The sequence below is a fragment of the Ranitomeya imitator genome, chromosome 8, assembly GCF_032444005.1.
Source record: "Ranitomeya imitator isolate aRanImi1 chromosome 8, aRanImi1.pri, whole genome shotgun sequence".
NCBI classification, from domain to species: domain Eukaryota; kingdom Metazoa; phylum Chordata; class Amphibia; order Anura; family Dendrobatidae; genus Ranitomeya; species Ranitomeya imitator.
This window is the reverse complement of record NC_091289.1, coordinates 171,580,556-171,608,115: the sequence shown is the minus strand read 5'-3', so window position 1 is coordinate 171,608,115 and position 27,560 is coordinate 171,580,556. Positions and strand designations below refer to the sequence as shown.

Here is a 27,560-nt window from a genome sequence, read left to right as displayed (position 1 = left end):
TACACTCCCCTGCGGCTCCGGTGTGATAGAAATATATATATCATGTAGATCTCACTTGCATGTATACTCCTCTATAATCATATATACTCATATCCACAGCTAATATATACTCAGCTAGTTTATAATCAATTGCTCGATTTGACCACATGAGCTAGGCCAGATGGGTCCTCGGTACTTTCCAGACACCCCGAAAAGCGGAACAGCACCAGATGTATTAAGTGCTGATGAGATGTCTCAACTTTGTCCTAGATGCAGAGAGCTACATTTTAGTTGCTTAATCAGCATCCATATGTGCATTAATCACAATATTCCATATATATTTAAACAACCAATAACAGAGGAGCTAGACAATATGGTAATTAACTAACCACCCCTAACCACCCTTTCTATATGCAATTATAAAACTATGTATGTACAATAAATCATCAGTATTGATGGAATGTTTTTTTGTCACAATGGTGTACAGTCCATTCTTGATGAGCGCTCAAAATACTCAGTCTTATTGGGAACGGCTGCAGCACACACAGGGATAGATTTATCCAAACCAAATTTCCATAACACCGGTGGTCTCCACCATTAAACTTCAAACAAGGGTTTGAGCAAGGTAGGAAAAACCCTGATTTTTTTATTATTATACAATCATTTTATAAGTTTACTTACAAAATATTCTAGATGACATGAATTGACTGTATAAAGCCTAACAATTCGTCTTTAGAAAGAAACTGCACTTCACCAGTCCTGTGATTGCGCACTTCAAACAGCGAAGGGCTCTCTAAAGCCTTTTTGCCTATGACAATAACATGGGGGTAACCCATCATGTGAGCTTCCTTTACCCTTTTTCCAATAGTTAAATGATCTCTATCATCTAAAACGGCCTCATTTCTCATGTGAGGAATGGCGCATATAGAGTCGTACAGTTCCTCTGCGACCAATGATGCCGCCGTCTCCTTGCTTCCCTTTTTAGGGGGAATGAGACAAATCTGGTATGGGGCAATCAGACTTGGCCAGTGAATCTCCTCCTCGGTAGAAAGAACTTCTATAGATGCCGCCAACAGCCGTGATACGCCAATGCCATAGCAGCCCATTTCGGCCACAACGGGTTTGTTCTGGGCATCGTGACATACGGCATTGAAAACCTGCGAGTACTTGGTCCCGAGGTAGAAGGTGTGCCCGATCTCAATGCCCTTACTTTCTGCCAGCTCGCCTCCACAACTAGGACAATTCCTCTCATCTGGATGCAATGTCTCTATGTTGGCGGCAAAATCACAGCTGCCGCAGACCATCAGCCTGTCCTCACCGATACCGGCAGGGAGGTGAAACTCATGCGACATCTTGCCCCCTATATTTCCCGTGTCTGCTTGGACTTTCACATGTTTCATGCCAAGGGTGTGGAATATATTAGAGTAGGCATCACACACGTTGTTATACGTCTCGTAGGCGGCTTCCTCTGTTAGATCAAACGTGTACATGTCCTTCATGTAAAACTCCCTGCCGCGCAGCAAACCAAAGCACGGCCTCATTTCATCTCTGAATTTCCGGGTGATCTGGTACAGCAGAAGAGGAAGCTTCTTGTGGCTGATGCCGCCCTCTGCGGCGACCAAATTGGTGACGGACTCTTCATGTGTGGGCCCTAAGCAGTATTCCTGATTGTGTCTGTCCATCAAACACAGCAACTCTTTTCCCACCAGATCCCAGCGTCCACTTTGCTTCCACAGAGTTGCTGAGCAAAGAGTCGCCATGTCAATCTTCTGCCCTCCGATCTCCTGCATTGCCCGATCTATCAGCCTAATGAGTTTCTCCATTGAGCGTACAGTAGGGGGCAAATAGTGGAAACATCCGGGACTGGTGGGTCGGATTAATCCTGCTTTGAACATAAATCTCTGACTCTTATTGGAGAGCATGTTTGATTTGTCTTCAATTTCAGACGGGTTTTCTGCCCACAGATTTCCTGGCTGGTAAATCCTGGACAGCAGGTGGCGCCTAACTTTGGATGAGTCATTGCCATACGCTCTGATGGCCACTAGATGGGGTAGTGATGACCTCAGCAGCCTACTCATCACAAACTCTGAAAAATACAAAAAGTCAATAATCCATCACATTGATCACAAATATACAAAAAAATTTTTTTCCCTTTCCCCATTAGATACACACCTGTCTATAGGTCTCGCACCTCAGTCACAAACATTTTTCCAAAGACTTTTACCCAAGAAGAGCTTTTAGATTTGGTGCTCTCAATGGAAGGCTTCACTTGCACCACTGTTGCAAAATGTAGGAAAACATTTCACAGTGCACACTGCATTAAATGGAACTTGTCAGCACATTTTTACATAGATCAGTAGTGGTATGGCTGTGTACGTGGTTGTCTCCCAATGAAAACAATACCTTGTTTGTAGAGATCCTAAGTGCCAGTCATGAGATATCTAGTGTAGTAAACATTTGCATACCAGGCTGCAAATTCACTGGGGGCATCAGTGTACATAGACTGCTTATTTGGCGTGTACTGACATGCCCCTAGTGCACTTCCAGCCTGATTTGCATATGGTTGCTACAGTAGATATGTCATGACTTAGACATGGGATCTCTGCAAAACAGGTATCACTTTTATTAGGGGACAAGCGCCTATACAGCCATACCACTACTGTCATATGTAAAGACGTGCTGATTAGTGATGTGCGAGCATGCTCATGTGCTAAAAGAGTATCTTCAGCATGCTTGAATACTGTGTTCAAGTCCCCGCAGCTGCAAATCTCACGGCTGTTCAACAGCCACAACACATGCAGGGATACCTAACAAACAGGCGATCCCTGCATGTGTCACGATTGTTGAACAACCGCGAGACATGCAAGTGTGGGGACTCAAACATACTTTTTTAAGTATGCCGAAGATACGTTATTAGCACATGAGCATGCTCAGATTACACCTTATCCGAGCACTTTCCTCATCACTAATGCTGATAGCTTCCCCTTAAAGCAACTTCTAGCTGTCCTAATAATTTTGCTTTCACACCGCATAAGGGAGATCTGTTCTTTTGCACATTATTTTAAATTAAAAAAAAAAAAAAAGAGGGATTGCAGGTAGAGAGGAAACATTTCCTAATTTTTCCTTTAGGATATTTTTCAAATCTCCAGAATGTGATCCTAAATTCCATCTAAAACAATTGTATCTGCCGCACTTTGTGTGAAGGGGACCAAACACAGGGCGACTTAACGCAAACTGCACCCGATAAAACAAGCTCTAGGGGTGAGGGTTATTGGGTTGTAATCTGTATTTTAAAGTTTTTTATAGTTATTGTGTTTAAGGTGAAATAAAGGTTTTCCAATTTTACTATGAGGATGTGCATACTATTATTAGTGCAGTCTTTTTTTTCTGTTTTCATACATTATTGTTGCACAAACTAGGTACTGCACTCTGTTCTAAATATTCTGGACAGTAGTGCACTCTTTCTTCATTAATTCGATAAAACAAGCTCAAGACATGCCTGAAAAATATACGCCCCCATCTCTGAATGAGCCCACTCCTCTTTTCAGCATAGCAGAGGGGGACATTTGGCACACTACCCTATGCCCAAGCAGTATGTGGCTGCATTTAAAAAGAGTGTACAAGTTTAAAACACAAGGATTTTTTTAAAAATATGGAACAGAGCCATTCTTATCCATGGGTGTGTCTGGGGGAGGGATGGGAAGAATGGGGGGAATAGCGGGAAGGAGTGTGGCGTGCATGTTTCTACTCATGGATCTGTAATTTTACAATATTATAATATTACAGTATTGCAGTGTATTGTAGAGATCCCTCATTTAAGACCCCTAGAAGATCCCACACAAAATGTGTAAAAAAAAAAAAATTATATATATTCATATCACTCCCTTTTCCCAGAATGTAAAACAAAAAGTGGCATTGCTGCGTGTCTGAACTAATACAGTATCGTAATATTTACCCCACACGGTGAACGCTGAAAATGTAAAGCAAATTGCAGAAAAAGGAGATTTTTGTGTACTCACCGTAAAATCTCTTTCTCTTAGCCTCTAATTGGGGGACACAGGACCATAGTTTTTGCTTAGTGTCGCATAGGAGGCACACCTAAAATTTCATACAACGGGATTACAGATGAAGAAAAGTCGGTCTCCTGCGAGACTCCCGGCATGGCTCCTTCCTTCCTATTATAGGGTGCCCGGTTGAAGTCGAGATGGCTATTCCCCATGCCCGGGCACCCTATAATAGGGGGCTGAGGAAGGAGCCATGCCGGGAGTCTCGCAGGAGACCGACTTTTCTTCATCTGTAATCCCGTCGTACGAAATTTTAGGTGTGCCTCCTATGCGACACTAAGCAAATTAACTATGGTCCCGTGTCCCCCAATGAGGCGACAGAGAAACTTGCTTTTCCTCACTTCGACTCCCACAAAAAAAAAGATGAAAAAGTGACCAGAAAGTTATGTGCACCCCAAAGTGGTAATGAGGAAAATTATAGCCTGTACCGCAAAAAAACAAGACCTGCCACGTAGCTATGAAACGACAAAGATAAAGTTACAGCTCTTGAAAGAAGAGGAGAAGAAAACTGTAAGTGAAGACGGGCTCACCCGGACTGGGTCACCAGAGGGGCCACTTACACCCGGCCCTTCCATGGATGATATGGGTGCATTTATTTGCACAATTTCTGCTAGAATACACTGCAGTGACAACAAAAGCAGGGAGGACTTGAAAGGGTTAACACAAAAGAATCCAAGACGGCTAATGCCTGAGACACGGCAGCCATGACACCCTGCAGGGCAACTGCGCACACATCACACAGGGAACCTTGTCCCATGTTCCCAGCACTGCTCACCTTTATCAGACACCGGGCTGTCAACACCCAAAATCCAAGGGTAAAAGAAACCGGAAGACGTACACCGGAAGAAACACATGGGGGAACGGAAAGCGCGGTGCACTGCGAGGCACACGTGGAACCATGGAGAAGACCGGAAGTGTGTGACAGAAGAGCGACACCTGAGAGCGTGCTGGAGGACTGAAGACCTAGTGCAACGGTTAATTTCTCCAGGTAGGCTCTTATTTGTCTCATACATGGGCATTGCGCTGCCCTGTTAGAAGAAGTACATGTACCAGCATGGCATCCATGTGGTAGCTCTTTCTGACTTGTAGGCCCTCTCGTTTGCAGTAGCTCTACTCTGAGTCAGTACTGTCATTGCACTGGTGTACAGCAGGGGCCGTGGGAACAGATGTGTAGTGATCTGTGTTGTTGGTGACTAGGCTGTATTCTGCCCAGCAGCAGATAGGTAACAGGGACAGATAGAGTTAACTTTGGGACTAGCCCAGAGTGGGAGAGGCTAAGCTGAAGGGAAAGAGATAGGGACCAGAGTGTAGAGAAAAGGGACCTAAGGTCTAGTGTGAGCAGTGCTGCATTTTGTGGGTGTCCCTAGAAGTGAGAGGAGACCAGGAAAAAGAGAGAGTGTGATCCAGAGCGGAAACGAAGACTAGTGACAGAGTGAGTTTTTTGGAGACGGGTCCTGGAAGAGGATGCTGAGCAGTAAGGCTCAGAGTTTATAACGCCGAAAGGTAACGGTCGGGGCTAGACAGGACAGAGTACACAAGATGGAGGAGTGCCCTGGGCAGGTGTTCCGGAGCATCAGAAGAGAAGATACGTACCGGCCATACTGGCACCATAGTTCCCCTAAGGGGAAAGAATACGCAGAACCGCGGGTCGAGTAAAGGACTCTTGCTATCTGTACTGTACTGTGAAGACTGAGAACAAGTAAAGAGAAGCGAAAGGGATTGAATTTGTGTGAGGAAAATGTTACGCATTATCAGGGAAATGTTTGTAAAGCTATGTGCCCGCTATCTACTGTATATATGTATATATCCCTCCCCACGTTAATGTTCAGTAAAAGGTTTGTTTTGCACTGGTTTCATGCGGCCTGCATGGGCGTAGCTCCCTCACAGCACAAATCCACACACCCTGCCTGGACCCCCCCTTCATGTAATGTGCCAGGGCGTAAGGGATAAGTACCTCGCTCACAGCTACCGCCACGTTACATATACATCACATAAGAGACTCCGAGACTGCTGTATATGTATCACATAGGAGACTCAGAGACTGCTGTATATGTATCACATAGGAGACTCCGAGACTGCTGTATGTATCACATACTGCTGTATATAGATCACATCAGAGACTGCTGTATATGTATCACATAGGAGACTCAGAGACTGCTGTATATGTATCACATAGGAGACTCAGAGACTGCTGTATATGTATCACATAGGAGACTCAGAGACTGCTGTACATGTATCACATAGGAGACTCAGAGACTACTGTACATGTATCACATAGGAGACTCCGAGACTGCTGTATGTATCACATACTGCTGTATATAGATCACATTGGAGACACCGAGACTGCTGTTTATAGATCACATGGGAGACGCCGAGACTGCTGTGTAGACGTCACATGGGAGACGCCGAGACTGCTGTGTAGACGTCGCATGGGAGACGCCGAGACTGCTGTGTAGACGTCGCATGGGAGACGCCGAGACTGCTGTGTAGACGTCGCATAGGAGACGCCGAGACTGCTGTGTAGACGTCGCATAGGAGACGCCGAGACTGCTGTGTAGACGTCGCATAGGAGACACCGAGACTGCTGTGTAGACGTCGCATAGGAGACGCCGAGACTGCTGTGCAGGGCCGGCGTCAGCACCCGGCGCACCCGGGCAAATGCCGGGGCCCTGGCAAGACGGGGGGGCCCATTTATGGTAGTACACGTCAGCCGCCAGCGCGCGTCATTCACTACATCCACACGTCGCCCGGCAGCGCCTTGGCTGCAGGGGGCGCAGTCAGCTATGTCTGAGGCCATTTCGCTGGCGCCTGGCGCTGCGCAGCTGCAATAGCAGCAATACTCACCTCTGCCGGCCCTCACCATGGATACAGAAGACACTTCCGGGTCGCTGGGTCATCTATTCTGTTACATCCGGTCGGCGGGCTCGTCATCCTAGAGCAAGGAGAGGACAGAGAGAGAGCCGTTCGGAGTCGGACCGCACCGTTCGCTGGCGCCGCTGAAGCCTTCCCACTCCGGTCCAGCGTCCACCATCCAGGACATGAGGAGAGGACAGGTCCGGCAGCGCCAAGCGGGAGGAGAAGACGAGCAGCAGCTGCAGCCTGCAGTGAGGACGGTGCACCCTCTCCTGCTGTCCACAACGAGGGGGCCGGCGACGCAGTGAGTGTGAGTCAGTGACTCGTCTTCGGTGAGGGGGGTGAGGGTCTGTCCCAACTCCCAACGCTGCACTTTGCAGGGAAAAGGGGGGGGGACCGGGGGAGTGGAATTATATGGGATGCAGCCTGGCTGGCTGCTGCTGAGCCTGGCTGGTCAGTGGGTCAGGTCTGCCCTCAAATTAATAAAGCTCATTCAGGAGCAAGATGGTCAGAAAGCTGCGTGCAGTGCCAGTGATTATGTGGGTGCTGCACTGCCCCCAGGCCGGGTGTAATGTGCTGGACATGGTTTTTGGGGCTCTGGGGCCGCTGTGACGTGATCTCAGGGGGATTCCGGGGCACCCCCCCTTTCTTAACCCTTTGCAGACCCGGCGACTTTATTAGGCTACGTTCACATTTGCGTTGTGCGGTGCTGCGTCGGCGACGCAACGCACAACGCATGCAAAATGCAGCTTTTATGTGTTAAAGGGGGGGGTTGGGGGGGCCCACTGAGACTCGTTCGCCCGGGGCCCTCAAAAACCTGGAGCCGGCCCTGCTGCTGTGTATGGTGGTATGCTGGTATGAGTGCAGTGATTATTAACTTTACTTATCTATGGGATCTTTGACTCCGTTCACTAGCACCACACATCCAAACATAAGTCGTGTGCCAGCCATTCGTTTCTTCTGTATATCACATAGGAGACGCCGAGACTGCTGTGTATACATCACATAGGAGACGCCGAGACTGTTGTCTTTATTGGTAGGACGGGAATGCAAAGCTCGCTGACTGTGCCTACATAGTACATCTTGACACAGTAATCCTTCATTGCATGCTCCTCAACTTTCAGTAGTGACTTTTGCGTGTATGCGCTCGCCACGTAATGAGCAATTTAAGAGCCTGCAAAATGAGACTGCTGGTCCGAGTACTATGGTCCCTGGGAATATGTCTCCCCTGGTTTATATTGTGCCTATCTGGTTTTAAAAGGGGATGTCCAATGGCATCTTTTGTTTTCCCCTTTAACAATGAGCCAATATACAGTACAGACCAAAAGTTTGGACACACCTTCTCATTTAAAGATTTTTCTGTTTTTTCATGACTATGAAAATTGTACATTCACACTGAAGTCATCAAAATTATGAATTAACACATGTGGAATTATATATTTAACAAAAAAGTGTGAAACAACTGAAATTATGTCTTATATTCTAGGTTCTTCAAAGTAGCCACCTTTTGCTTTGATGACTGCTTTGCACACTCTTGGCATTCTCTTGATGAGCTTCAAGAGGTAGTCACCGGAAATGGTTTTCACTAGGGTTGAGCGAAACGGATCGTTCATTTTCAAAAGTCGCTGACTTTTGGCAAAGTCAGGTTTCATGAAACCCGATCCCTGTTTGGGGTCGGCCATGCGGTACGCGACTTTCGCGCCAAAGTCGCATTTCATATGATGCGCTTGGCGCCATTTTTTCAGCCAATGAAGGAGCGTGGGCAGAGTGATGACATGGGTCTTAGGGGCGTGGACACCTATGAAGAAGGAGAAGGCATTGACTTTTCGCCATAATCGGCCGATTTCACTCGACTCGACTTTAGAGATAGTCTGGTTTCGCGAAACCCGACTCGACCCTAAAAAAGTAAGTCGCCCCTAGTTTTCACTTCAAAGGTGTGCCCTGTCAGGTTTAATAAGTGGGATTTCTTGCCTTATAAATGGTGTTGGGACCATCAATTGTGTTGAGCAGAAGTCTGGTGGATACACAGCTGATAGTCCTACTCAATAGACTGTTAGCTGCTTTTTTCTTGCCATAATACAAATTCTAAGTAAAGAAAAATGAGTGGCCATCATTACTTTAAGAAATGAAGGTCAGTCAGTCCGAAAAATTGTGAAAACTTTGAAAGTGTCCTCAAGTGCAGTTGTAAAAACCATCAAGCGCTACAAAGAAACTGGCTCACATGAGGACCGCCCCAGGAAAGGAAGACCAAGAGTCACCTCTGCTTCTGAGGACAAGTTTATCCGAGTCACCAGCATCAGAAATCACAGGTTAACAGCAGCTCAGATTAGAGACCAGGTCAAGGCCTTTATGGTAAAATAGCTGCTAGGAAACCACTGCTAAGGACAGGCAACAAGCAGAAGAGACTTGTTTGGGCTAAAGAACACAAGGAATGGACATTGGACCAGTGGAAATCTGTGCTTTGGTCTGATGAGTCCAAATTTGAAATCTTTGGTTCCAACCACCGTGTCTTGATGCGACGCAGAAAAGGTGAACGGATGGACTCTACATGCCTGGTTCCCACCGTGAAGCATGGAGGAGGAGGTGTGATGGTGTGGGGGTGCTTTGCTGGTGATACTGTTGGAGATTTATTCAAAATTGAAGGCATACTGAACCTGCATGGCTACCACAGCATCTTGCAGCGACATGCTATTCCATCTGGTTTGCGTTTAGTTTGACCATCATTTATTTTTCAACAGGACAATGACCCCAAACACACCTCCAGGCTGTGTAAGGGCTATTTGACCAAGAGGGAGAGTGATGGGGTGCTACCCCAGATGACCTGGCCTCCACAGTCACCAGACCTGAACCCAATCGAGATGGTTTGGGGTGAGCTGGACCGCAGAGTGAAGGCAAAAGGGCCAACAAGTGCTAAGCATCTCTGGGAACTCCTTCAAGATTGTTGGAAGATTATTCCCGGTGACTACCTCTTGAAGCTCATCAAGAGAATGCCAAGAGTGTGCAAAGCAGTCATCAAAGCAAAAGGTGGCTACTTTGAAGAACCTAGAATATAAGACATAATTTCAGTTGTTTCACACTTTTTTGTTAAGTATATAATTCCACATGTGTTAATTCATAGTTTTGATGCTTTCAGTGTGAATGTACAATTTTCATAGTCAGGAAAATACAGAAAAATCTTTAAATGAGGTGTGTCCAAACTTTAGGTCTGTACTATATGGTGTGGGCTTCTCTTGCCCTATTGCAGCTCCCTGCATAGAAGATGCAGTGTATTGCAGTATTATATAGTAGATGGGAGTGCAAACTGTTTGATATGTGGCTTATGATGTGCTTTTGATGTTAGGTCCCCCCCTTCATAAATATGGAATCAGAGCACCAGGATATGTGTCCCTGACCCCTGCCCTGTCTAGTAGGAGGATGAATGCAGAGGTGGCCATGAGTCTGATCAGCTGGGACCACTATAAAAGTGATTGCAGACCCTTTTGCCTTCCCTTATGTTGCAGTCAGTAATCGTACAGGCCCTCGCACATCCAAACTTTCTCAAATCTTCGTTGTATCTTGTAAGCAAAATTAATTAAAAAATATATATGGAATCACTTGGATGTCTGTATTTTACAGGAAATCCTGCGCTGTCATGGATCCGAAGCAGCCGGAGGAAGATGAAGTCATGGACCAGTTTATGGATAAATTCCGAAAGCAGAAATACAAGGGGGCGTTCAATGAGGACAACTGGCAGGAGGTGAGTCCTGACTTATTAGGTGATGAGTGTATTTTTTAATCATGGTAGTCCGGGCGATATAACCTATAGGCTGTAGAGCTCTGCATCGTACACATCGGGTGGACTGCATACCTTTACCTACACAATCCATCCCATACTTACTGGGAGAGTACAGCAGATGTTATATGGCCTGGTGTGTGATATCCCAAGATGTAACGTTCATTTTCTACATCCACTGTAGGAGTTTGAGAAGATTCCTATGTTTATGAAGACAGCTCCGGATGAAATTGACCCAGAGAAAGCCCCGGACCTGGCCTGCCTCCAGTCTATGCTCTTTGACAATGATCGATCCCCTGAAGGTATTGTGTGCAGCGGCATGTGCATAAGGTGTAATTATTTGGCACATAATTCTGTGCAAGTTTTTACTATACTGTCTTATTGTCCTACAATATTTAAGATCTCTAATTGCTGGCAGTGAATATGGATTTTTTTCCTTACTATCCCAGTCCGGCCATTTAATAGTTCATCATTTTCCAGTATACTGTCGATGTTGACATGCCTGGCTTACGTTGGCAACACAGGCTGGCAAGTTACTTAAAGGGGTGGTCTACTTTTTTTTTTTTATATATATAAGTGTTTGGGGGACAGGATTTTATGACACCTAATAATATATAACTATTAAAGGTTCTTAAAAGCTTTCTATACTGCCTGCGGAGAAGCATGTGACCCCACCTGTCCATCAACCACCTCCGATAAAAAATAAATGGTTTCCTGTGTGCGGTCTCTTTAAATTGAAGGAGGTTGATGGAGAGGTCGGGACACAGGCTCCTCCATCAGCAGCCGTTTGCTGGACAGAAGATCTGTGCAGGCTGTAAGGATGGTGCAGGAGGAGAACCTGGAATACTTATATGCTAGAGATGAACGAATCGATTCGCAGGACCCTGGCCCAGGTCGGATGTGGTTTGCAGGACCCTGGCCCAGGTCGGATGTGGTTTGCAGGACCCTGGCCCAGGTCGGATGTGGTTTGCAGGACCCTGGCCCAGGTCGGATGTGGTTTGCAGGACCCTGGCCCAGGTCGGATGTGGTTTGCAGGACCCTGGCCCAGGTCGGATGTGGTTTGCAGGACCCTGGCCCAGGTCGGATGTGGTTTGCAGGACCCTGGCCCAGGTCGGATGTGGTTTGCAGGACCCTGGCCCAGGTCGGATGTGGTTTGCAGGACCCTGGCCCAGGTCGGATGTGGTTTGCAGGACCCTGGCCCAGGTCGGATGTGGTTTGCAGGACCCTGGCCCAGGTCGGATGTGGTTTGCAGGACCCTGGCCCAGGTCGGATGTGGTTTGCAGGACCCTGGCCCAGGTCGGATGTGGTTTGCAGGACCCTGGCCCAGGTCGGATGTGGTTTGCAGGACCCTGGCCCAGGTCGGATGTGGTTTGCAGGACCCTGGCCCAGGTCGGATGTGGTTTGCAGGACCCTGGCCCAGGTCGGATGTGGTTTGCAGGGCTCTGGCCCAGGTCGGATGTGGTTTGCAGGGCTCTGGCCCAGGTCGGATGTGGTTTGCAGGGCTCTGGCCCAGGTCGGATGTGGTTTGCAGGACCCTGGCCCAGGTCGGATGTGGTTTGCAGGACCCTGGCCCAGGTCGGATGTGGTTTGCAGGACCCTGGCCCAGGTCGGATGTGGTTTGCAGGACCCTGGCCCAGGTCGGATGTGGTTTGCAGGACCCTGGCCCAGGTCGGATGTGGTTTGCAGGACCCTGGCCCAGGTCGGATGTGGTTTGCAGGACCCTGGCCCAGGTCGGATGTGGTTTGCAGGACCCTGGCCCAGGTCGGATGTGGTTTGCAGGGCTCTGGCCCAGGTCGGATGTGGTTTGCAGGACCCTGGCCCAGGTCGGATGTGGTTTGCAGGGCTCTGGCCCAGGTCGGATGTGGTTTGCAGGGCTCTGGCCCAGGTCGGATGTGGTTTGCAGGGCTCTGGCCCAGGTCGGATGTGGTTTGCAGGGCTCTGGCCCAGGTCGGATGTGGTTTGCAGGGCTCTGGCCCAGGTCGGATGTGGTTTGCAGGGCTCTGGCCCAGGTCGGATGTGGTTTGCAGGGCTCTGGCCCAGGTCGGATGTGGTTTGCAGGGCTCTGGCCCAGGTCGGATGTGGTTTGCAGGGCTCTGGCCCAGGTCGGATGTGGTTTGCAGGGCTCTGGCCCAGGTCGGATGTGGTTTGCAGGGCTCTGGCCCAGGTCGGATGTGGTTTGCAGGGCTCTGGCCCAGGTCGGATGTGGTTTGCAGGGCTCTGGCCCAGGTCGGATGTGGTTTGCAGGACCCTGGCCCAGGTAGGATGTGGTTTGCAGGGCTCTGGTTCGTCAAGAGCTGTAATGCCAGATCCAGTTGATGGAGGAGAGCAATTTTTTTTGTGATGTCATACAATCCCTTTAATCTTGATTGCGCAGAACAAGCCAAATGCTATAAAGAAGAGGGAAATGACTACTTCAAAGAAAAGAATTACAAGAAAGCCATCATCGCTTACACAGAGGGCATCAAAAAGAGTTGTAAGGATGCAGAGCTGAATGCGGTGCTGTACACCAACCGGGCAGCGGCTCAGTTTTATCTAGGTGAGTGTGTGTGATGACCACAATTAAAAAAAGATGATCTGATCATAAAACATATTGCATACATATTTTTCATAAGATGCAGATATTAGGGTTGGGCAACATGCAGCTGCGGGGACTCGAATATATTATTTGAGCATGCTGAAGACACATTTGTTAGCACACGAGCATGCTCAGATAACACCTTATCTGAACACGTTCATTCAATTTTTTATTTATGTAAAAATAAACCAAGTTGTTCTGTTCTCTCCAGGCAATTACCGCTCCTCTCTTAATGATGCAATTGCTGCAAGAAAGCAGAAGTCAGACCATTTAAAGGCAGTGATTCGAGGTAATTAGTCCAAACTAAACATCATCTTAATCATCATTTGTTTGTTTGTTTTTCTTTTAATTTTTTTTGTGAGGGATGTTAATGTTTGTTTAGTTTTTGGCAGTTCCAAAAATTATTTTCTTACCGACCCCCACCCCACCAAGCACAGTCCTAACTATTATCAGCCAGCGCATGTACGGATTGCTCCATGATGTTTTACTGAAGCCAGGACAGTGGGGCCGACCTGCAACTCTTAGGGGCCTCGCAGCCAGAGCCAGTTCCAGATGTTTGGTTTTATAGGTTGAATATAGGACTGTTTATTTTACTTTTTTTCTACCTGTTTTGAGGGAATAAAAATAAAAGCATATGTTTGGTGCCTCATCCGATTTAATGTTATAAGTTGATGCCGGATACTCCATGTGTCCTGTTTTAGGTGCTCTGTGCTACATGGAAATAAAGAATTACTCTGAAACGTTGAAATGGTGCGATGAAGGCTTACAGATCAGTCCAACGGAGAAGAAACTTTTGGAAATAAGGACGAAAGCGGATAAACTTCTTGTAAGTAAAAAAAGAATAGCTGGTCCTTACCGCAGGGCCGATGTGTATATGGTTATCAGTTACATATAAAAATAAGACCTTGTTTGATATATAGTCATCGAATTTTGGAAATGTTAAAGGGGTTGGCCCATAAATAATCAGCGATAAATGAATGATTGGTGTGGGTCCATCTGCTGAGACTCCACTGTTCCTCCTGGGTGAATGAAGCATTGGTAAGCACTTGTCAGGCTCTTTAACACTTCATTCACAAAGGGGACTTTGTGATTCCCATTCTCATGTTCAGTGGGGTCTCGAGCACAGCGGTGTTTGGCTCATTAGAAAGTCTGTACACCATCCTGCTCATGCATAGGCTGAGTATTCTGCTCCTTGGATCGAGTAATCGGTGGAGGTCTCAGGACTCGGACTATATCCAATCAGCAGTGCTGGGATACAACTTGCCAAAAACAATTACCAAGTATAGCTACACTTTAAAGGTATTGATAACATTTATCATGTGAGTAAAACACATTGCATGCGCATTTCTGGCCAAGCATTGGCTGCCATGATCGAGTGCCTGAAATGCGTTAGTAATGTTTGCTTTGACCGTATGATGGACTGCATGGAAACTTTTATAAAAGCTGCAAGTTTGAAAGTTTAGACCGTTGGATGCTGGACACTTCTCAATGTGTATTGCACTTCTTAGGACTTTCCGTCTGCTTTACAGCACTAATTGGATGCGCTGAACGGGATTCTCCTGTGTCGGATGCAGTCAGTCACGTGACTGTAAGTATGTGATTTGTGTCCATTTGGTCACGTGCCGACCAGACGTCCGCAGCTTCGCTCAGTACAAGGGAATTGAGCTAGGGTGGACACGTCTAGTCGGAATGTGATCAGAAGTGTGCAAATCACATACCGTAATAACAAGGACCTCAGTGCAGGCATGTGTGCTGGTCGTGGGCAGACTGCACATAGTCAAGTTCTTTGACTTTATGGAGTTATTTTTTTTGCTATTTTATTTTTTTTTAATGGATGATATGAAATAAAATTCTTTCTCCATGTACAGAGGGCTGCAGAGCGAGATGCCAGGAAGTTGAGACAGACAGAAAAGAAGAAGCAGGCCCAAAGCGACTCTCTTCTGCGTGCAATTAAGGCAAGAGTATTAGACATGTTTAACATAATAATAAATGAAAATGCGCAGTGAGGACGGCACCGAAGCTCGCTCGCTGTCCCACTTCCCAAAACTGTGCTAACCCCTTGAGTACAGGACCATTTTACTTTTTACTTTCATAGTTTGGTAACGCTGCGTCCATAAAGGTCCAAATATGTCTATTTAATTGTTCATATTTTTTAATTGGAGAAAAGAAGGCTGGAGACTGTGAAAGTAAACGCACAGATATCAGTTAAGGCCACGTTCACACATTCAGTATTTGGTCAGTATTTTCCTTCAGTATTTGTAAGCCAAAACCAGGAGTTGAACAATCAGTGGAAAAGTATAATAGAAACATGTCACCACTCCTGGTTTTCACTGAAAAATACTGGCCAAATATTGAACTTGTGAACGTGGCTTAAACATGTTGCTGCTGCCTGAATAATATATACACATTATATATTTATGGGTATTTCTTCTCACTAAATCTGTTCTTGGAGCGTGCGCATCTCTGTGCAGGATGGGGTCAAACGGTTCTGGGGCGTGTTGACATCTGGCTTGGTTCGGAGTATGACTATCAAACTAGTGTATTTATACGTACCCATTACAGCCAGTGCATGTGGCCGATTTTCCACACGGACCATTGGTCTGCGTGGGAATAAAAATCACAGAATGCACTGTTCTGATCAAACTAGTGCATGTAAATGGCAGTCAGCGCCTGCATTCGTCCGGATGAGCGCATACTCCCAGTTTGCGGATGTGAGTGGCCCAGTTACAGTGCAGCTGGAGACGTGGAGAATTCTTCCTCTGATAGGACGACCCTCTAAATATCCCTAGATGAGTAAACCGTTGATGGGTGGGAGGATGCACTTACCTGAACAAGTAATTATCATGATTATTTTACTTTTACTATAGGAACGAGGAATAAAATTACTAGAACAAAGCAGCAAGGAAGATGACGAGGAAGAGACGGTAGGAACGGTACATAATGGCATCTCCAGTTCTGAAAATGTGACTGGGGCACAAGTGTTTTTAGATGAGAATGGCCGCCTTCATTGGCCGGTGCTGTTCTTCTACCCCGAACACAGTCAGACGGACTTCATCTCTGCATTTCAGGAAGACTCCAGGTAGGCTGGGAATTTCTCACTGCACCCTATAGTTAGATGGGGTTTCTGGTGACTCCATCATGTTTCTGCAGTTCATCATTTAATTATTATTTTTAGATTTATAGATCATCTGAATGAAATGTTCTCACAGGATTTGCCACCGTGGGATACAGAGAGAAAATACGTGGCTCATAACCTAGAGGTCAGCACAGACAGTCGTTCTGCAAAGTAGTCACGTCTTTAGTTTTCATGTGCAGTGGTTTCAGTTGGAGGCGGACGGACAGGTCCCATAACAGGCTCCTTCGTCAGCGGCCATGTTGATGAAGTCCTGTGATGAAGGCTGCAGTAACAGGCCTCTCAAAAGAGGGGTCACTGACTAAATTGTATCACCTAATGTTAGTGCGTACTAGAGATGGTGAAAATCGATTCACAGGACCACGTTAGTAATCTACGACTGCCAGAACGGAGCCCTGCCATCTGCCGGCATCCACAGCTTCTCTTGTGAGTAGCCTGCCTGGTATGACATCACACCTCAACGATGACATCACATCAGGCTGACTAATCAAAAGAGGAATCAGGGTGCAGTTGGGTAGCAGGCGGTTTGCGAGGCTCCTGTCAGAAGACAACATAATGACGTGGCTGCTGGACAGCACCATCCCCAGTAAGGACCACAAAATCATGTCCTCCCAACACATCTGATAGAATAAAGTGGACAAACCCTTTAATTTTCCCCATGGAGCTGAACACTTTTTAGGTTCCCCCACAAATTACAGCTCATAACTATAAGTCCAGCAACATGACACATGATAAGGTGGTCAACAATTTAATAGAGACATAGTTCTCCATTATTAAAATCAAATAGCTGTATCCATCACATGGGAACAACATGTATACCTAGTGCTTCGTCTGCTTGATTTATGCACTAGTGCAGGGAGAATGTCTACAATCTCATCTTTTTTTTTTTTTGCAGATCTTCTTTGAGGATGAAATGTCTCAGTCCTTTTACCAGGTAGATCCGGACAAGACATTACTCCAGGTCCTGCAGCACAGCAGGTGAGGACTACAGCATACTTAGGAATGAATGATGTGTGTTGTTTTTTCCTAAGTTACAGAGTAATCAAACTTTTTTTTTTTTTTAAATAATTTTGTCGAGCTTGAAAAGTTTTATGTTTTTTAGACTGAATTTTTACTTTTCACTGCCTCGTCGAGCTGGAATTCTTTTTTTGCTTTTTAGACTGAAGGCCTATGTCGTAACATATTGATTCAGAGGAAGGCAATGGGGCAGATGCTAATTGCCCCATATTAAGGGAAAACTTCCGTCCCAACTCCACATACAGTATTCAGACTAGCTTCCTGGATCAATGTCCTATCACAGTTATAACATTTTGTAAATCACTTTTTCTGGAGATTTGTCTTCATGCCTGTAAAAAAAAAAAAACAAAAAAAAAAACCAAATCGCATGGAAGTGACTTCCAATCACGTGATGTTCCCCAGTTTGTTTGTCTGCCTTCAGCTGCAGTGATATCAGACCATTCTCGTTTGGAGTACAGATGATGGCAGTGATGTGTCGGCCCAGTGCTTGTGTTTCACTAACTCTGGAAGTAAGCTGCTGCAGGAGAGAGTTCTGGAAGCACAACACTCAGCAGAGGAGATCGTTGCTGATCCTTTCACTGCCATCATCTGTACTCCAAATGAATATGCTCTGATATTCATGCAGCTGAAGGCAGCCAAAAAGAAGGGAAAAGCAGGAGCCTGGAAGTCAATTACATGCACTTTTTTTTAGAAGCATGAAGACAGATTCTCTAGTAAAGTGAGTAGAAAGATTCATAAAAAAATTCAACAAAAAAAATGTAGTTACTCTTTTAATATTGTGTTTGTGTCGAATGAATAAGTTGATCATTGCTGTACTATACTTATTGCTGTCTTGTCTTTTCCTAGGTTTTGTGTGAAATCCGGGACGCCATCATTCCTCATTTTTGCTAAGCAATCCCCTTTCTGTAATAAATATTTTTGTGACAAAAAACTTCACAGGATACGCTGATACATAAAGGTTTTATGAACTCTGACATAATGTCCTGTCGACCTGACGGCTGTAATCTCTGCCTCTATTGTTTTAGGAGGGTTCAGCGCTATTTTCATTATTGTTGCAGTTTGCAGAAGAATCACCACCGTGGAAGTGTGCACCACTAAACCACAGCAGTGATATTGCCTATTGCTTTGGCCTCTCTTAGCCTTGAGGTTAAAGGGGTATTCCAGGATCACAAAAACATGGCTGATTTCTTCCAAAAGCGGTGCTGCACCTGTCCACAGGTCATATGGGGTTTGTGTTACCAAACACAACCAATTTACAAGTGTGGTTGAACTTTGGAAGACAGCAGCCATATTTCTCTAATCTTGTGCAATACCTCTAATAGTTTGTGGTATTTTATGATGATTGGGTCAACCAGAGTGATTCCCCTTGGGTTTAGCAGCGAACCCCCCTCTGTAATGTCCATATTATCTAATATGGTGTAGAAAGAGGGGAAACATCTTTAATCACCAGCCAAAAACATGGCCTTACTTTTATTACAGATATTCGGTAATCGGAAGGCTGTCTTGTGATTACACAAACCTATAAAAGGGTTTTAAATATAAACATATATTAGACCAACATGAAGCGATGTCCCTAAAATATATACTTCTATTTGAACAAAAAAATCAAAAAGGAGTGCAGAGCCCAATAATTAAATGTAAAAAAAATCTATATAATCTTTATTATTACATAGTTAAAAATATCAAAAACATACAACATCAGACAGAAAAAATGTTAGGCTTCAAATGGGTGAGTTAAAATAATATAGTTAGAAAAAATATAAAGATCTCCTTCAGGTAATTGAGTAGAAGGTCCTTCAGCTGCTCTGCTTGTGAAACTACCATTTAGACCCCGTCAGGAACTGCAAGATGTCTGAGTAAAAGTACATGTAGCAGAGCTGTGTGTATGCAAGTGTGCATGTAGCAGAGCTGTGTGTGTGCATGTAGCAGAGCTGTGTGTGTGCATGTAGCAGAGCTGTGTGTGTGCCTGTAGCAGAGCTGTGTGTGCAAGTGTGCATGTAGCAGGGCTGTGTGCATGTAGCAAAGCTTTGTGTATAGAAATGTGTATGTAGCAGAGCTGTATCTGAGTAAATGTACATGCAGTTATGTACCATCACTGCATGGCTTCCTATCTCCCCTTTTACTCACCACTCCTGGCCATGCTGTGAGCTCTGTCCTCTGCCGCTCACCGTGCGGTTGTGCCTCTGCCGCTCACCGTGCGGTTGTGCCTCTGCCGCTCACCGTGCGGTTGTGCCTCTGCCCCTCACCGTGCGGTTGTGCCTCTGCCGCTCACCGTGCGGTTGTGCCTCTGCCGCTCACCGTGCGGTTGTGCCTCTGCCGCTCACCGTGCGGTTGTGCCTCTGCCGCTCACCGTGCGGTTGTGCCTCTGCCGCTCACCGTGCGGTTGTGCCTCTGCCGCTCACCGTGCGGTTGTGCCTCTGCCGCTCACCGTGCGGTTGTGCCTCTGCCGCTCACCGTGCGGTTGTGCCTCTGCCGCTCACCGTGCGGTTGTGCCTCTGCCGCTCACCGTGCGGTTGTGCCTCTGCCGCTCACCGTGCGGTTGTGCCTCTGCCGCTCACCGTGCGGTTGTGCCTCTGCCGCTCACCGTGCGGTTCTGCTCTGATCCCTGCGGTTCCTGTCCCTTTAGTCTGTGCTGGATCCTACTGGTTCCTGTCCCTTCAGTCTGAACTAGTTCGTACCTGTTCCCTTTTCCCACTCGTACCTGCCTATGTTCCTGTCCTACCCGAACCAGTTACAGGCTCGCCAGCCGTGCCCGCCCGCCTGCATGCCAGAAGTACAAGTTGTGCTCGTCTGTACTTGCCCGCACCTGTCACCAGTGTTCCGTCCCCCAGTGGGATCAGCAGCCACAGCCAGACACCGCCCTGGAGTGGTACCTGCCGCACAAGCCTGACCTCACCACTAGAGGCTCCAGTGAATACCAAGGTAGCTGCTTAGTCACGCCCTTCCAGGGTAGTCTGGTTCGTGGTACAGTGGGGCCACAATCCTTGCTCGAGTCAACCAGCCAGGGCACGAGTTAAGTTGTGTGTATGTGTGTGTGTGTGTATGCAAATGTGCATGTAACAGAGCTGTGTGTGTGTAATTGTACATGTAGCAGAGCTGTGTATGTCTGTAGATTTACATGTAGTAGAGCTATGTGTGTATAATACACACTGCAGAGAAACACCAACAACTGATTTATTACCTCTCTATTCTACTCTAGTACATTAAAATTAGTGATAATGGCCCTTCCACTTTACACCTCCAGGGAAGTATTAATAGGATAAATGTTTTTCCTATTTTCCCCCGTCTAATGGTCCAAAAAAATAAGTTATATAAAATAACAGAGATAGTGCTCTGCATAGATTAATGATACTCCCAAGTAATTCTTTATAGAAGTACCAAATAGTTTAGCTACATATGTAAAGATTGAATGTAACTAAAGTATGGGCACCAGAATTAGGAATCTACCCCAGCTATTCAGAACAATTGTAGATCTGTTGCGCTGCTCTAATCAATCCTTGATATCTGTTTTTCTTCAGATTCATGTATGATAGACTCCATCTGGGAGTTGTCCAGAGTCTCATTTTCTGTGGTTTGCACACCCCAATTATTGACATCCACCTTTTCTTTTTTGTTGCACTGCTTAGCTCGGCGCTGACATTTAGGAACGAACGTTCTTTTACCAAATAACTTGTTTTTATTATTTTTAACTATGTAATAATAAAGATATTTATATTGTTTTTCATTACTCCTTTTTTAAAGCTTATTTTATAAACCTATATTGGTGCATTCTTCCTTACCATACACCTTGGTCGAAGTGATTTATTTTTCGATGTGGTTTGTTGCATGTGCCATCTAGTGGTTGTAATGTGCATTACAGCTGCAAAGTATTTCGCTAAGGTGACGGGCACAAGGGGGCATTCTTTGCGTCTGGAGGAGAGAAGGTTTTTCCACCAACATAGAAGAGGATTCTTTACTGTTAGGGCAGTGAGAATCTGGAATTGCCACGGCCGTACCCGCCTATGCGGGTCACTTCTACTTCTACGCATAGAATATTGAAGTGTCAGGAGGACTGATCAATATAGAAGTGTCAGGAGGACTGATCAATATAGAATGCAACGCCGCAGCCCGGGGGCGCCGGGCGGAGCCGCGCCGCGCTAGGCCTAGCTTCTGGACTTTTTTGCAGATCTTCTTTGAGGATGAAATGTCTCAGTCCTTTTACCAGGTAGATCCGGACAAGACATTACTCCAGGTCCTGCAGCACAGCAGGTGAGGACTACAGCATACTTAGGAATGAATGATGTGTGTTGTTTTTTCCTAAGTTACAGAGTAATCAAACTTTTTTTTTTTTTAAATAATTTTGTCGAGCTTGAAAAGTTTTATGTTTTTTAGACTGAATTTTTACTTTTCACTGCCTCGTCGAGCTGGAATTCTTTTTTTGCTTTTTAGACTGAAGGCCTATGTCGTAACATATTGATTCAGAGGAAGGCAATGGGGCGGCGGCCTTATATTGATCAGTCCTCCTGACACTTCTATATTGATCAGTCCTCCTGACACTTCTATATTGATGCGCCCCGGCCAGTCTAGTAAAGCGGCCTGTATAGCGGCTAGCTTTTTTTTCCATCCAGTTCAGCCTATATTCCATCATAATAAATCCCCAGATCTACGTCCTTCTACAGAACCTAATAATACACGCCGGCGGACGCCGGCTGACAACACACATCATTCATTCCTAAGTATGCTGTAGTCCTCACCTGCTGTGCTGCAGGACCTGGAGTAATGTCTTGTCCGGATCTACCTGGTAAAAGGACTGAGACATTTCATCCTCAAAGAAGATCTGCAAAAAAGTCCAGAAGCTAGGCCCCGCCGGCGGGCGGGGCGCGGCTCCTGACACTTCTATATTGATCAGTCCTCCTGACACTTCTATATTGATCAGTCCTCCTGACACTTCTATATTGATCAGTCCTCCTGACACTTCTATATTGATCAGTCCTCCTGACACTTCTATATTGATGCGCCCCGGCCAGTCTAGTAAAGCGGCCTGTATAGCGGCTAGCCGCCGCGGCTGTATAGCGCGGTCCAAGCTAGCTAGAAGTCTTGTGGCCCGATTCTAACGCATCGGGTATTCTAGAATATGCATGTCCCCGTAGTATGTGGACAATGATGATTCCAGAATTCACGGCACACTGTGCCCATCGCTGATTGGTCGAGGCAACCTTTATGACATCATCGTCGCCATGGCAACCATTATGACATCTACGTCGATACTGTGCCCGTCGCTGAATCAGAAACGTGAGATGTCTATGTCCTTTATGACATCATCATCGCTGTGCCCGTTGCTGATTGGTCGAGGCCTGGCGGCCTCGACCAATCAGACACGGGATTTCTACGTCCTTTATGACATCATCGTCGCTGTGCCCGTTGCTGATTGGTCGAGGCCTGGCGGCCTCGAACAATCAGAGACGCGGGATTTCTACGTCGATGCTGTGCCGGTCTCTGATTGGTTGAGGCCTGGCGGCCTCGACCAATCAGAGAGCCGGGATTTCCAGGACAGACAGACAGACAGAAAGACAGACAGACAGACGGAAAAACCCTTAGACAATTATATATATAGATACATGGTTATTAGATCGCCCCTCAGTCGTCTTTTTTTTTTCTAGACTAAATAATCCTAATTTTGCTAATCTATCTGGGTATTGTAGTTCTCCCATCCCCTTTATTAATTTTGTTGCCCTCCTTTGTACTCTCTCTAGTTCCATTATATCCTTCCTGAGCACCGGTGCCCAAAACTGGACACAGTACTCCATGTGCGGTCTAACTAGGGATTTGTACAGAGGCAGTATAATGCTCTCATCATGTGTATCCAGACCTCTTTTAATGCACCCCATGATCCTGTTTGCCTTGGCAGCTGCTGCCTGGCACTGGCTGCTCCAGGTAAGTTTATCATTAACTAGGATCCCCAAGTCCTTCTCCCTGTCAGATTTACCCAGTGGTTTCCCGTTCAGTGTGTAATGGTGATATTGATTCCTTCTTCCCATGTGTATAACCTTACATTTATCATTGTTAAACCTCATCTGCCACCTTTCAGCCCAAGTTTCCAACTTATCCAGATCCATCTGTAGCAGAATACTATCTTCTCTTGTATTAACTGCTTTACATAGTTTTGTATCATCTGCAAATATCGATATTTTACTGTGTAAACCTTCTACCAGATCATTGATGAATAAGCGTAAAACTAAAAAAAAAAAAACAGCACATACTTACATTCTGGTGTCCGTCAGGTCCCTTGCAGTCTGCTTCCCGCACTCAGTGACTGCCGGCCGTAAAGTGAAAGCAGAGCACAGCGGTGACGTCACCGCTGTGCTGTGCTTTCACTTTACGGCCGGCAGTCAGTGAGTGCGGGAAACAGACGGCAAGGGACAGACACCGGAATGTAAGTATGTGCTGTTTGTTTGTTTTTACGCTGGTAACCAGGGTAAACATAGGGCTACTAAGCGCGGTCCTGCGCTTAGTAACCCGATGTTTACCCTGGTTACCCGGGGACTTCGGCTGTGTGACAGCTCTCCAGCGACCACACTACGATTTACCTATGATCACGGCCAGGTCATATCGCTGGTCGTGATCATAGGTAAATCGTATAGTGTGACGGTACCCCAAGTCTCCTTGGCTTCCTTGTCACGCCTGCTGCCGTTTGCTCACCTCTATCTCATCAGATCCCGTGATTCCCTTTTGCTCCTCTTGCCTTTTTGCACCTACAGCTTCCATTATTCCATCTGGATCTTTCTGCTGCACCCCCAGGCTTAGGGGATCCTTCTCACGTACTGAAACAGAACATTATTAAAATCCATTGGGCTTTCTCTTTTTTGTTTATTTGTTTTCAAAATATGATACTCTTGCATTAACCCCTTAACGACCGCCGATATGCCTTTTAACGGTTAAGGGTACTTATTCCTCAGCGCCGCTTTTTAACAGTGCTGAGAAATAAGGGTATAGCGCCTCCCCAGCATTGGAAAATCTGCAGGATCTTGGCTACCGATATCTTTTTTTGTATCCCTTTCCTTTTTTATACAATTCAACTACCTTTTCCCGGAGATCCGTTGACAATTCTTTTGCTTTTCCCATGACTCACAATCCAGAAACCTCAGTGGCTGGATGAAAGATGCAAGAGTCTGTCTGGATCCCAGAAAGTCACTCAGCTTTTATGCACACAATGATTACAAGCAAACAGGTCACAGGTGAGGATGTTACCTTTCGTAGCCATTAAAACCCATTTGTGTCAACTTCTGTGCATGTTATCAGGCCAAAATCACCAGGGTATGTGAACTTTTCATCAGGGTCATTTGGATGTTTTGGGTTGTCTTTATGATTTAAAAAGAGAAAACACAGTAGTTTGACAATAAATGGCTTCACCCAGCCACTAAGGCCCCTTTCACACATCAGTTTTTTGCTATCCGTCGCAATTTGTCGAATTTTTAAAAAAATGGATCTAGTGACAGATGCCACTGGATCTGTTTTTTTTTCTCATAGACTTGTATTAGCGACGGATGGCCTCACGTTTCATCCGTCGTTCGCCGGATCCGTTGAAAATTGTTTATCCGGCGGCGGGAGACAGACAAAGTACCGTTTTTTGTGTACGTTGAAAAAAAAACGGACAGCGACAGATGCGTCGCCGTCCATCATTTGCTCAAATGGAAGCCTATGGGCGCCAGATCCATCAAATGACAAAATCCGGCAATGGATTCCGTTTTTTTAAACTAAGCATACTCCGATTTTTTTTTAGGATCCAATTAGCCAGATCTTCTAGTCGGATCCGGCGAAAAAACGGATCCTTCACAATCTGCGACGGATCCGATTGTGACTGATGGCAAAAAACTGATTTGTGAAAGGGGCCTAAGTATGAGTGGAGAAAAAGTTTTGGTGTTATCATTCATATTCTCTGACAAAAGGCCAAGAAAGCAAACATTATGCTGGGGTATGTAAACTTTTGAGCATAACTATGTACAATTATCAAAAATGACATTATTGGTGAGGATGAAATATAATCCTCCAAGTAGAAAGGTTTTGTGAATTTCTGTAATCTTTTCGTCCTGATTAAAATAATGGCCTACATATTCAAAACCTAAATTGTGATCAATATTTGTATAAAGTGATGATACTTCTATTGATGAACTGAACACTTGTGGTCAAAGTCAGCTAAAAATTAAAACTCTTCAACCCCTTAATCCCATTGGACGTACTATCCCATGGAGGTGACCTGGGACTTTATTCCCAGTGACGGGATAGTACGTCCAGCGCGATCAGCCATCGGGTGTCAGCTGATTATTACAGCTGACATCCAGCACTATGTGCCAGGAGCGGTCACGGACCACTCCCGGCACATTAACACCCGGAACACTGTGATCAAACATGATCGCAGCGGCACAGGGAAGCATCGCGCAGGGAGGGGGCTCCCTACGTGCTTCCCTGAGACCCTCGGAGCAACGCAATGTGATCCCTGCAGGCCTGGATCCAAAATGGCCACGGGGGGGCCTTCCGGGCCCTGCAGGGAGGAGGCTTGCAAGCAAAGTGTCATCTCAGCAACCTGACCCTATATAGTCATGTCCCCATACCTTCCCCCCCCCCCCACCCCGGAACAAAGTAAAAAATTGAAGAAAAAAAATATTTAGATGTGTAAAAAAAATTCCTAAATAAAGAAAAAAAAATATTGTTCCAATAAATACATTTCTTTATCTAAATTTAAAAAAACAAAACAATAAACACATATTTAGTATGGCCGCGTCCGTAACGACCCGACCTGTAAAACTGTCCCACTAGCTAACCCCTTCAGTGAACACCGTAAAAAAAAAAAAAGCCAAAAAACAACGCTTTATTATCATACCACCGAACAAAAAGTGGAATAACACGCGATCAAAAATACAGATATAAATAATCATGGTACTGCTGAGAATGTAATCTTGTCCCGCAAAAAACGAGCCGCCATACAGCATCATCAGCTAAAACATATAAAAGTTATAGTCCTCAGAATAAAGCGATGCAAAAACAATAATTTTTTTATATAAAATAGTTTTTATCGTATAAAAGCACCAAAACATAAAAAAATTATGTAAATGAGGTATCGCTGTAATCGTACTGACCCGAAGAATAAAACTGCTTTGTCAATTTTACCAAACGTGGAGCGGTATAAACGCCCCCCCAGCCCCCCCGCACCCTTCCTTCTCCCCCTAAAAAAAAAAAAAACATAAATAGCTTTTTTTGGTCGTTCTGCCTCACAAAAATCGGAATAAAAAGCGATTAAAAAATGTCACGTGCCCGAAAATGGTACCACTAAAAACGTCAACTCGTCCCGCAAAAGACAAGACCTCACATGACTGTGTGGACCAAAATACGGAAAAATTATAGCTCTCAAAATGTGGAGACGCAAAAACTATTTTTTTCAATAAAAAGCGTCTTTTAGTGTGGGACGGCTGCCAAACATAAAAATCCCCTAAAAAACCCACTATAAAAGTAAATCAAACCCCCCTTCATCACCCCCTTAGTTAGGGAAAAATAATAAAATAAAAAAATATATATTTCCATTTTCCCATTAGGGTTAGGGTTGTGGCTAAAGTTAGGGTTAGGGTTGGGGCTAAAGTTAGGGTTTGGATTACATTTACGGTTGGAATTAGGGTTAGGGGTGTGGTTAGGGTTATGGTTGGGATTAGGGTTAGGGTGTGTTGGGGTTAGGGGTGTGGTTGAGATTAGGGCTAGGGGCATGTTCGGGTTAGGGGTGTAGTTAGGGTTATGGATAGGGTTGGGATTAGGGTTAGGGATGTGTTTGGATTATTGTTTCAGTTATAATTGGGGGTTTCCACTGTTTAGGCACATCAGGGGCTCTCCAAACGCGACATGGCGTCCGATCTCAATTCCAGCCAATTCTGCGTTGAAAAAGTAAAACAGTGCTCCTTCCCTTCCGAGCTCTCCCGTGTGCCCAAACAGGGGTTTACCCCAACATATGGGGTATCAGCGTACTCAGGACAAATTGGACAACAACTTTTGGGGTCCAATTTATCCCGTTACCCTTGGGAAAATACAAAACCGGGAGCTAAAAAATAATTTTTGGGAAAAAAAAAGATTTTTTATTTTCACGGCTCTGCGTTATAAACTATAGTGAAACACTTGGGGGTTCAAAGTTCTCGCAACACATCTAGA

At 45.6% G+C, this 27,560-nt stretch overlaps 2 protein-coding genes across 2 annotated transcripts; one reads left to right on the top strand and one right to left on the bottom strand.

Moving 5' to 3' along the window:
• Positions 1-594: 594 nt before the first annotated feature.
• PARS2 (prolyl-tRNA synthetase 2, mitochondrial) lies at positions 595-4,906 on the bottom strand. Its single transcript, XM_069737880.1, has 2 exons — positions 4,819-4,906; positions 595-2,065 (listed from the first exon to the last, which is right to left on the bottom strand). Exons 1-2 carry the CDS (start codon positions 4,895-4,897, stop codon positions 669-671), a joined length of 1,476 nt encoding a protein of 491 aa, XP_069593981.1. The 5' UTR covers positions 4,898-4,906; the 3' UTR covers positions 595-668.
• Positions 4,891-21,120, top strand: TTC4 (tetratricopeptide repeat domain 4). Its single transcript, XM_069737881.1, has 11 exons — positions 4,891-5,031; positions 10,512-10,632; positions 10,853-10,970; positions 13,043-13,204; positions 13,455-13,532; positions 13,945-14,069; positions 15,112-15,198; positions 16,111-16,322; positions 16,419-16,503; positions 17,272-17,354; positions 18,240-21,120. The coding sequence occupies exons 2-11, from the start codon at positions 10,528-10,530 to the stop codon at positions 18,340-18,342; spliced, it is 1,158 nt and encodes a 385-aa protein (XP_069593982.1). The 5' UTR covers positions 4,891-5,031; positions 10,512-10,527; the 3' UTR covers positions 18,343-21,120.
• Positions 21,121-27,560: the final 6,440 nt, after the last annotated feature.

What these genes read in the sequence shown, in the direction of transcription:
- PARS2 (XM_069737880.1), bottom strand. Translation starts at nt 4,897, where the DNA reads ATGTGTTTCTTCCGGTGTACGTCTTCCGGTTTCTTTTACCCTTGGATT. An exon ending in CAGCCCGGTGTCTGATAAAG is followed by an intron (nt 2,066 to 4,818) that starts GTGAGCAGTGCT and finishes TGTATTTTTCAG; the next exon opens with AGTTTGTGATGAGTAGGCTG.
- TTC4 (XM_069737881.1), top strand. Translation starts at nt 10,528, where the DNA reads ATGGATCCGAAGCAGCCGGAGGAAGATGAAGTCATGGACCAGTTTATG. An exon ending in AGCGGCTCAGTTTTATCTAG is followed by an intron (nt 13,205 to 13,454) that starts GTGAGTGTGTGT and finishes TGTTCTCTCCAG; the next exon opens with GCAATTACCGCTCCTCTCTT. An exon ending in TTTAAAGGCAGTGATTCGAG is followed by an intron (nt 13,533 to 13,944) that starts GTAATTAGTCCA and finishes GTCCTGTTTTAG; the next exon opens with GTGCTCTGTGCTACATGGAA.